The following is an 11456-nucleotide window of genomic DNA, read 5'->3' as shown; positions in this document are numbered from 1 at the left end:
TCTCCAATTTAGGACAGACACTTCAAAACAAACTTCTTTTATACATTTTTGGACTATCTGTTTTGCCATGTATGAATGTTATTCAATGCGTTTCTATGGGCTAATAGCAGTAAGGCCAAATTCAGTGTTTCATTAAATTATTCATAAAATATAAATGTTTAAAAAATCAAATAGCTAAATGTTCATTGGTGGTATTACAATCTTAAAACAATTCCATATGTTAGCTTAGTAGAATCCAGTCCAGGGCCCTTCTGTTTGAGTTTTTAAAATTCTGACAATAGAGCGATGTAAAGTACAAATATTTTGGAGAAGTCAGGTAAGGAGCAGGACGTTGCTTTTAAAATGGCAGATTTATTTTTATTACAACATGTTAAATATACCAGTAAATACTTCCATAAACAGGTCTAATAAATCAAAGTCTAAAAGCCATATATTTACATGGACTGTAATCTGTGAGTAGAAAGGGGAAAATCTAGAATACAAAAATTTTTGGCTTTTTTTCTCTTCAAATCCTTTTAGTAAAAATGTTGCATCTTGCTAATAGAATCAACAAATTAAAACGTGGATATCTAAGCACAAACATTCTGTACATTCCTTCCTTACAGTAATATGTTCCTATAAATAGCTGCTCATGCAATGCTCAGCATGTTAATTATACAATTACAGTCTGTAAATAAAAACGAATAAAAAATGTCATGCTTTCCTTTTTTTCTAATGTCATCCACTGTAGTCTTTCTCACATTGCCACACAATAATAATTGGTTTAGCTTACTATACGTGCCACAACACTATTTTTAGATTCTTCTTCCGAGGAGAATATCAAATGGAGCCACCACCTCCTTCTCCAGTCCTGTCAAGTCCTGTCTTTTGATTCCTGCTATGTTAGTCAAATCCTCCTTGACTAACTGCACCAACTTCTGCAGCCCTTTGAAGTAGAAAGATCTGGAGGTGGAATTACACGCGTGTGGCGGTGCCTCGCTCGTTCCTGGAACGCCAGTCTCAGGTCTGGGTGTTGTTGGTGTCGGAGGGGGCGAGGAGAGCCCCTATCCTCCACATGTAGAGGGAGTACAGAGGGAAATCATCGGACAGGAGCAAGACGCTATGCTCCAGCCGGCCCAGAAGGGCCCTCTGCTCTGGGCTCCAATGGTGCCCAGTTCCCCCTGTGGCCCCTGGGGGTCCTTGTCCGACCTGAAGGAGCTGCTCCAGGAGCCAGAACAGGTAGAAGGAGTTCTCATACAGGGATATGTCAAACTGGCCGGGCCCCTCGCTGCTTTCCCCCTGAAAAACACAAACATCACAGAGGCAATTAAAGTAAACTACCTGGCTGGAATAAATACCAACAGCATCTCACACTTAATATTTGAACTCAACCTGCTCTCAGGTCATTTTACAGGCTTCTAAAAAGATAAATGAAAAATAATTATATACACTCAACCGAATTTAGAGAAAAACTGATGACCAAAAAATGGACTTGTGTGCAAAAACTGTGCTTTGAAGCCTAATTCCAGTTGACTGGTATCACTGTGTGCGTGTATTTGTGTATGTGTGTGAGTGCCATTTACGCTTGTGCTATTTGTGTGAGTGTGTGTGTATGTGTGTTTGGGTGTGTGGAGTGAAAATGAGTAGAACAGCAGCCAGATGGCTGTCAGGTGCGGCTCCAGGCTGCTGGCTGTCTCCAGAGAGCTGACAGGATGTGAAATAGTCTCTCCTGCCTGACTCACTCGGACCCCATCTGGGTAGATCACGAACATACACCTCCTCTCCCTGGGGTGCTAATGGTATAGTCTCAATATGGCTGCTGCCATGAAAACTAAAATAAATAAATAAGATGGGTGCAGTGAAATGTGTTGTTTTACAGGGTCAGCCATAGTAGTACGGCATCCCTGGAGCAAATTAGGGTTGAGTGCCTTGCTCAAGGGCACAGACACATTTCCCCTCAGAAGTAACTTTCCACTTAGGTCCCATGGTAAATATCCCGCTATTATAATAGAGGAAGCTATTCAATGAGCTGACCAATGCCACCATGGAGAATAGCACCGAACAAGCACACTAAACAGCAGCAGATAATGCCTTCTGCTGGCTAACATTACATGAGTATTGTGTCAACATTGCAAAGACAAAATACGCTGAGAGGGCAAACTAAAGTAGCCTAGTAGTAAACATTTCGAGTAGCTCACAAACCCCCAGAACACCGACGGTCTGCAGATAAGAGTCCTCCTGAAGAAGGAAAACAGCCCAGACACACTGAGTCACTAAAACAACTACCTTTTGGGCACCTTACAGCTTGAACAGATATTGAAGAGATATTCAGAAGGAAAAGAGCCTTAGACGTTTCTCTTTGGAGACCAATGTACTCTAATCTTTGAGTCACTAAAACAACTCTCTGGTTTTTGGGTATCATAACTGATATACAGAGAAGAAAGTAACGGTGTAGAAAACCCGTACAGTTGCTCCTGAACACTTCTCTCAGCCTTCTCTTACCCTATTTCAGAGACACAACTCCAAGACAAAAAAATACCGTCGGCTACACATATTACTCAAATGTAAACGTGCATACTTGCTAAGTCTCGATCGCTACGACACTCGCCCGACAGTTGTCCCCCTTGAAACAAGGCAGTGTAAACAGAATTGTCTCATTGAGTCAACACTCCTACAATATAAATGGTAATAGCAGAGCAATGTTTTTCAAACAGTATAGATTTTCCCCAAATATTTTAGACTTTTATTGAGATTTTTTTTACCTGAAATTTCAGTAACAGCCTGTTACATTCTGAAATTGTCGCAGTAACTGCCGGCTGCACTGAGCCATGTAAAAGTATGGAAGCCCATCCACACCACCAAAAACGTGTAAAATGTAGGTCATACAAATAGGATATGTTTTTTCATTTTTAACAATGCGTGGTGATTTCAAAGGTGGCACTACAGGTTCCAGAGTGGTGGGGGGAAATTGTTTTCCTGGGGCCCAGAGTTTTTCCTGATCTGGTACCTAACCAACTGCGGACCCTAGTTGTAGCATATGATCAGGTCATATGGTAAAAAAAAAAAACAATCCTGGAAAAACTCCTAACCCTAGGGAGGATGAAAATGTGAAAACCCTTTACACAGACAGAGACAACTGTGATCGGACAAAAACGAACATGGCTGCGCTGGTTGCATACATGGTTGCATCCTGTAGGCCTTTGCATCTGTAATAAAACATATACTCATTCAGTATGTCATCACTATTGTGTTGATTGATTAATTCCAGTCAATGATTTGTGATTAAAAAGGCCTAGGTTGCCTAGCCACCCAAAGTGTAAATATAAACCAAATTTGATCATTCACATTTTCTCAGAACATAAATAAATGGGCCTATTTTAGGCTATAAATACATAGCTTAGGCTATAAAAACATGACGTTATGTTTGCCCAGATGCGTATAGGCTTCTCTAGGTTACCTGCAGCTGTGGTTGTTATCAGTAGGCTACAGTTGGTCAGATTGAAGCACAGACTAATTGTGCACGTTGACTATGGAAGTCTGTTCCCGCCCCCAAAAAATCTATTTTATTTAATCTGACTTCGAGTTATGAGATAGTAAGTCATAATAATGAGATAGTAAGTCATAATAATGAGATAGTAAGTAAAAATAACGAGATAGTAAGTAAAAATAACGAGATAGTAAGTGAAAATAATGAGATAGTAAGTCATAATAATGAGATAGTAAGTCATACTTATGAGATAGCAAGTCATACTTAAGAGATATCAAGTCATACTTAAGAGATATCAAGTCATACTTAAGAGATAGCAAGTCATACTTATGAGATAGCAAGTCATACTTATGAGATAGCAAGTCATACTTATGAGATAGCAAGTCATACTTATGAGATAGCAAGTCATACCTATGAGATAGCAAGTCATACCTATGAGATAGCAAGTCATACCTATGAGATAGCAAGTCATACTTATGAGATAGCAAGTCATACCTATGAGATAGCAAGTCATACTTATGAGATAGTAAGTCATACCTATGAGATAGCAAGTCATACTTATGAGATAGTAAGTTCAGGCGATCTGTATCACATTAATCCGATGTGCACTTTGCATCAGGCCCTTAACTTTCAAGGACAGCCTTATGTACTGTATATCCTATAGTCAATCACAGTGTGTGTGTGTGCGTGCGTGCGTGTGTGCGTGCGTGCGTGTGCACGATATGAGTTGGTGCCTGCTTGATGACATCTGGTTCACATCTGATCAGATATGACTAATGAATTAATTCAATTCAATCTGTTAAAGGGGCAATCTGGGTTTGGTACATCCTTTTAAATTATTAATATATAGCCATTGATTCTTGAAGAATGTAACTTAGAAATGCTTCATGAGCAACGTTCTTACTTACCCCATCAGAAACCAAAATATAAGCACGTTTAACTCAATTGTTTGTAAACAATATAAATTGTAAACAAACACTGTATAGCTTCAAAACATGGTTAAAACTATAATTTTGATCTCATGGATGGTCAGTCCTTGCATCCCTATGTGAGAGTCCTTGAGACTATGTACATATTTGAGAGTGGTTACATTTCTCCTGCCCCATTCCTCAGCTTTTTAACAAATAAAGCGGGGCCACTTTATTGTTTGAATCACAGATTGCCCCTTTTCAAAGTCCATGATCCAGACTCACTATATCATAATTATGACTTACAGATCTCATAATTATGACTTAGTATCTCATAATTATGATTTACTATGTCATAACTCGCAGATTCTTTTTTGGGAGGGGGGGGGGGGGGGCTTCCATAGGCTTCCACCGCTTATCATGGTGAATTCACTTATATCCATGTTGTCAGTCGCAATTAGCTTTTACCACACGTTATGATTTGCATGATATTGAGAAAAATGAAGCTGATTTGGAGTAATGTAAGGTAGGCCTACTGTACTTTTATATTGGTATGAGAGGGTTAATCATTCATTTTTGATAGGCCCACGTTACTTGATGAAGACACGCTCTTATAGCAACTCTGTGCTTTGGTCTTGAAGCTAAATGTAATGAGTGTAGTCTACAGACGAGAAAATAAATTGTCTGCACATACATGCTTGTGAATTGTTGCATTATTCAAGTGTAATATGGTTTGGTTGCATTATTCAATAGTGTCATATGTTTTAGAAGAACATGTTCTGTTATTGTTGAATTGTTTATGTTTACTGGCTAGTGGCTACTGTGATATTTACAGTCAATTTGAGCTGCGGACCAAGAATGTTGTGTTGCCAGCCACAACGAAAGGTGAGGGAGGCAAGGATGTAATGTGAATTGAAAAGTTGAATTATCTTTCGCCACCCCGCTCTACAGACTCTCCTTCATATCTCGTAGTGGGAATAGGACCTTTATTACCCTAGCAGAGAGAAGAGGTACTCGGGGAATCGGCTTTCCATTGTTTACAGGTCTCTCTGCCCCCAAACTATTCACACCTTTTCTGGATCTCTCTCCTGGTGTGGGTCAGCTGACCTTGCCCAGCCAATCAGCGGTCTAACCTGGTGGTGGTAACAGGCCCCCAATTCCTGCTGGTGCTTTAGTTGTTCCCAGGAGGGCAGGTTGAGTGTCTCTGTCCTCCATCACAATTCAGCAACTGGACCTCTCCAATTTCCACATGGACAATCCTCTAATCTGGACTTGCTAACTGTGTGTTAGTGCAGTGGTTCCCAACCGTTTTTGGTTACTGTACCAACAACTGAATTTTGCTCTGCCAGGAGTACCCCTGAAGTACCCCCTCATGTGTATTTTACCAGTACACCTATGGTCTCATGAGTCTTCTCATGTACCCCCAGTGGATAGGCCAAGTACCCCCAGGGGCCCTACTACCCCTGGTTGGGAACCACTGGGTTAATGCATGGAATGACCATGTAAGTGGACTCCTAGTGGGTTAGGGTTCAACTGCTGCATGTACTGTATCTATTCAAATGTAACATGCTACTGTATTACTGCCTACTATACTACTCCTACATGTCTCATTCAATGTACTGTGTTAGCAGGCTATTGCATATCAGTGTTATAGTTAATGTTACATAGACCACATCTTCCCTACTGTTCCCCTTAGATTATTATTTAAGTCACATGCACAGAGTGGCAGATGTAGTGGCAGGGAGGAGAGTACACTCTTAATGGTGCTTCTGTAGAAGACTGAGGGCCCTTGGGGACATCATACAACACAATACAATGCAATTTACAGTCACCTATTTGGCCCATGGTGTTATAGACCAAGTAAAAAAATCATGAATTCATGTCAAGCCTTGCATAATGTAAAAACGTCTAATGCAATGTAGGCCTGCATTGAACACCACAAATAGGCTACTGTAGGCTATATCATAGAAATCAAAAGCTATTTACATGTGAAAATGTTATGGGATTTGCTCCATTGGATTTGTTGGTAGGCCACTCTGATAAGCCTACATTATGCTCAAATTGCCATAATAGCCTATTGGCTACTGTCTAAAACTGTAAGGGTACAGCCTCAGAGTTCACTATAAACACGCGCCGGAAGTTGCACAAAATTCGAACAACGTTCAGGTTTCAACTCAGAAGATCTAAAATTAGCTAAGAAAAGGCAAACTAGCCATTTGCAGATGTAAGAAACACAAACTAATAGTGTAATTATAGAACGCTACTGGATTTATATGAAGAAGCAAAGTGAAAACAGCATCGTTGTCATCAATATTGTTGCAAGGGCTGTATTGACAATGCAGACTGAACGAACAAATGCGCCCTTTGAGTGACAGGGGGCGGGGCTAGGTCTGTGTTGGAAGCGGCATGGAGAGAGAGGAGAGAGGATGACTCAAGTAGCGGAGTAAATGATAAAAATGGACGTTACATACGGCGCATCACATTTAGCAAACCAAACATTCAAAAACCGTTATAGAAGGTAAAGTAAAAACCCAAACCGGTCCGTTCATCAATACCGGTATATCGTAAAACACAGTATACCGCCCAACCCTACAGTATAGTATCCAGGCCATTAGGAGTATTTTCTCCACTGTTACTATAGGCCTCAAGATGGCTGCAGTGTTGTTATGCAACCCAAGATGGCTGCCTCCATGGCTTTTCCCTAGCATTGCTAGCCTCTAACTATGCTACGTTACTACATTAGCTGCTGTATTGCATATTGTTATTTATATCATATAGTAGTACACTGCTATTATACAGTTATCTGCTGCTACTCTTATTACTACAAGTAATGCCACTGTGTAATACATGCTTTCCTTCTGTCCAACTACAACTTCCACTAGTCCCTTCTCTTTGTAATGCTGTGTGTGTGTGTCTGTTTGGTGTGTGCTAATACATGTGTGAATTTTATGCTTTTGTTTTGGGGGGTTGGGGGCCCCTTGTCAAACATCTTCTCTTAGCCTCATGACATAATATGTAGAATAGCATAATAAAACCGCACGTTTTTCCTACACCAAATCTGTTGATATGCAGGAAGTATCCCAAATGCGGTAGTCCGGCTCTGCCTCAGTGGTGTCAGGGCCTCCTGTACTGGATCTATCTATCTGTCTGCAGGGATTCTAATCATAATGTGCTGTGACCTTGATTGCAGAGGTTTGAGATAATGAAGTGGACCCTGAACGGAATTCAATTGGCCGTTTTGATTAGACCTGCGACTCGTTAAAGCTAGGAGACTACATACAGTCCCACTCTCTGATTGGAGAGTCAGCCATCACAATCTCAGAGATTGGGAGAGAAAAAGTATAGACAGCATGATAAAGCTGTGCTAAGAGGCCTAAAGGGGTAGTAATATAATGATAGACAGAGATTGATTCGTTGACAGAGCGGAGGCGAAAGAGAGTCTAGGAGGAAAGATAAGGGAAAATACAATTTCTCCCTTCTTCAGAGCAGAGCTGCTCCCCTTCTCAGTGCTCACTAACTCAACAATACTGTGTCCAGACGGCCAGTCAGCGGGCAGGCTCAGTATTAACGCTCATCTAAATGCATAGCCTGCGATCCACCAGGACTTTGGTACACACTGTGGTTGTATCCAAAATGGCACAAAATGTATCCAAAATTCCCTATATAGTGCACTACTTTTGACCAGGGTCCATAACTATGGTCAGATGGCCTGTGTCTGCTTAGTGGGGGGGGGGGGGGTTCACTTCCAGTTAAATCTCTTCCTCTGCGAACCTGCCCAGTCATGCTCTGCGCCCCTGTCCACTCTACACCCCTGCCCAGTCATGTGAAATCGATAGATTAGGGCCTAATGAATTTATTTCAATTGACTGATTTCCTAATATGAACTGTAATTCAGTAAAGTCGTTGAAATTGTTGCATGTTTTATATTTTTGTTCAGTATATATAAAAGAGTAATATTGGTATACAAACTAAATGTTTTATACATTTCAACTCTATATCTGACATGGTACAGGTGTCTTCTTTTTTTTAAGCCCATAACCATGGGTATGAGGTGTATATTTTTGTTTCAAAGTAGATTTGTTTAAGACTACCAAGAAACACTGTGTGACCCTGATTTAGCCCACTGCAGTAAAAGGTTAAGGCTCCAGTCTTGATTACTGTCTGGTAATATGGTCAAATGCAGCAAAGAAAGGCCTAGCAAAGCTGTAGCTGGCTCAGAACAGACCAGGACACCTTGCCCTTAACTGCACATACAGAACCAACAACATGCATACCAGTCTTTCCTGGTTGAGGGTTGACGAGAGATTAACTGATTTTCTTCTAGTTTTTATGAGATGAAAATTCCAGACTGTCTGTATAATCAAATAACATTCAGCTCAAACACCCTTACATACCCCAAAAGACATGTCACCAGGGTTCTCTTCACAGTCCCCAAGTCCAAAACGAATTGAGGGCAACGCACAGTATTATACAGAGCCAAGACTCCAGCCACCCAAGTCAAAGACTGTTCTCTCTGCTACACGGCAAGCGCCAAGTGTGGGACCAAAAGGCTCCTTAACAGCTTCTACCCCCAAGCTATTAGACTGCTGAACAGTTAATCAAATGGCTACCCAGACTATTTGCATTGACCCCCCCCCTTTTTTTGCACGGTCCCTCTTACACTGGCTCTATGCACACTCACTGGCCTCTACCCACACACTCACACATACGGCTAGTGGTTAGAGCATTGGGCCAGTAACCGAAAGGTTGCTGGATCGAATCCCCGAGCTGACCAGGTAAAAATCTGTCGTTCTGCACCCACTGTTCCTAGGCCGTCATTGTAAATAAGAATTTGTTCTTAACTGACTTGCCTAGTTAAATAAAGGTTAACTTGAAAAAAACACACACACCACACTTTCACATCTGCTGTTGCTACTCTGTTCATTATCTATCCTGAATTGCCTACTCACTTTTACCCCTACCTACTTGTACATATTACTTCAATTACCCCCTGCACATTGACTCGGTACCAATACTCCTTGTATAAAGCCTCGTTATTGTTATTTTATTGTGTTACTATTTCCTTTTGACATTTTTTGCAAATTAGTTTTACTTTTTAACTCTGCATTGTTGGAAAAGGGCTCGTAAGTAAGCATTGCACGGTAAAGTCTACACCGGTTGAATTCGGCGCATGCAACAAATACAATTAGACTTGATTTGATTGCATGGAACTTCTTTCCATTTACAATTACTTAAGCAAACAGCAAAATTACCTTTAAAAAACAGATTAAACAACATCTCTCATGGAACGGTGGGACTGTGAGGGGACACACACACAAATACACGCACACACAGTGTTGTTTGTATATCGTATTTTAAATTCTGTCCATAATTATTGGTATCATTGATAAAGATGAGCAAAAAAGACTGTATAAAATAAATACAAATTCTGAGTTATATTTTATACTAATAAAATTGCTCAGAGAAAGAGATTTGGTTTAACAAGTAATTATGAAAAATACATTATTGGCACCCGTTATCCTCCCCTTGTGAGGATAACGACACTGATCCTTTCTCTAAAATGTTTAATGAGATTGGAGAACACATTGGGAGGGATCTTAGACTATTCCTCCATACTGAATCTTTCCAGATCATTGATATCCTTTGTCTGTTCTTATGTAGAGTCCTCTTCAATTCAAACCACAGGTTTTCAAAGGGGTTCAAGTCTGGAAACTGAGATGGCCATTGCAAAATGTTGATTTTTGTGGGGAAAAACTCATTCTGATAGGCTGGGCCTGGCTCCTCAGTGGGGAGTGGGCTGTAACTCAGTAAAATATTCGAAATTGTTGCATGTTGCGTTTATATTTTTGTTCAGTATAATTTCCCAGTTTTTGGAGCATACAATATAGTATTTGTATTACTTACTTCGTACAGTCTTATTTGCTCATCTTTATCAATGGTGCCAACAATTATGTACCTGACTGTATGCACAGGTGTCTGTTTGTATTGGAGGTTGGACAATATATCCATGCAGTGTTTGCTCATTTCAGTACAGAGCCAACAACACAAAAGCAAATAGACATTTGCTCATCACTAACACTGTTCACTTTACTTAATAGCCAGATCCTCAAAACACCAACCTTCGCGTCTGTGACAGATTGGCTGTACAAACCAAAATGCTAGAGTTAAAATCAAATGTCAAACAAAACCTGCCTGCAGGCCACACATTTGGAGGGTTGATCTTCCAAACTTGGAAAATGTTATAGTATTTGGAGTCTGAGATATTTGACTACGAGGCCCCTTGGGACTTACCTTGTTTCAGCAGCCAAAAGATGACTAGTACCCACTTCAAATAATTTTTAAAAGGTAACTTTTGAACTCAATTTCAATCCATTTATTTGATGAACATTGTACTGTACTTATTTGCAAATGATGTTATGCAAGTCACTCATAAACACTATAAAGCAAATCAATTATCTGTGCAGGACATGTTATGTGGTGTGAAAAAACCAAAACCAAAATCCTGGACCATAAATCAGGATAAGTTTCAATAAATCTCTTTCAGTGGAAACAAAACTGCTGCCGAAAAATGGGTTCTTCCCAGGACTGTTGGTCCGGTATTTGCAATCCCATTCTATGTCATGAGGTCGGTGTGTAAACTGTGGAGAGCAGAGCCGAGCATATGTGCTTAGTGAATAAAATATTTTCTGATAGCCATCTGACCGAAGCCTATTGTAGCCAGCACTACAAAGGCAGACAATACTAGCCCATACAGCCGTCATCACCTTGGCTCAAGATAAGGAAAACAACTCCCCAGAATTGATTTGTCTTCTGCCTCAGAGAAAGCTACAATGTGTTTCATAGCATCTCGTTCAAGGCGGTGGACTGACAATACACTGATTTCTCCGACAGCTAATCGATCTCATCTCATCCGCGAGGGAATTCTCCGAGTTATATCTGACTGCATTTTGACCGCTTTTAGTGTGAGGACATATACCTTTTGTTACAAGATAAAAGAAACACCAAGTTCTTCAAGCTTGCCTCAAAAGCAACACCATTAAAATCTAGGCTATTCTCTGAGGAAGAAAAGCATTTTGTAGTTC

The 11456-nt window shown here is 40.5% G+C and overlaps 1 protein-coding gene across 1 annotated transcript in view; it reads right to left on the bottom strand.

The window, feature by feature from the left end:
• Positions 1-999: 999 nt before the first annotated feature.
• Positions 1000-11456, bottom strand: part of mei4 (meiosis-specific, MEI4 homolog (S. cerevisiae)) — a 52027-nt gene continuing 41570 nt past the window's right edge. The window contains exon 5 of the mRNA XM_038962576.1: positions 1000-1278. Within this exon, the coding sequence (XP_038818504.1) occupies positions 1000-1278 (279 nt within the window). The remainder of the gene's footprint in view (positions 1279-11456) is intronic.

The sequence above is a fragment of the Salvelinus namaycush genome, chromosome 24, assembly GCF_016432855.1.
Source record: "Salvelinus namaycush isolate Seneca chromosome 24, SaNama_1.0, whole genome shotgun sequence".
Taxonomy (NCBI): Eukaryota; Metazoa; Chordata; class Actinopteri; order Salmoniformes; family Salmonidae; genus Salvelinus; species Salvelinus namaycush.
The sequence above is the reverse complement of the archived record's forward strand: the minus strand, read 5'-3'. Positions and strand labels throughout refer to the sequence as shown.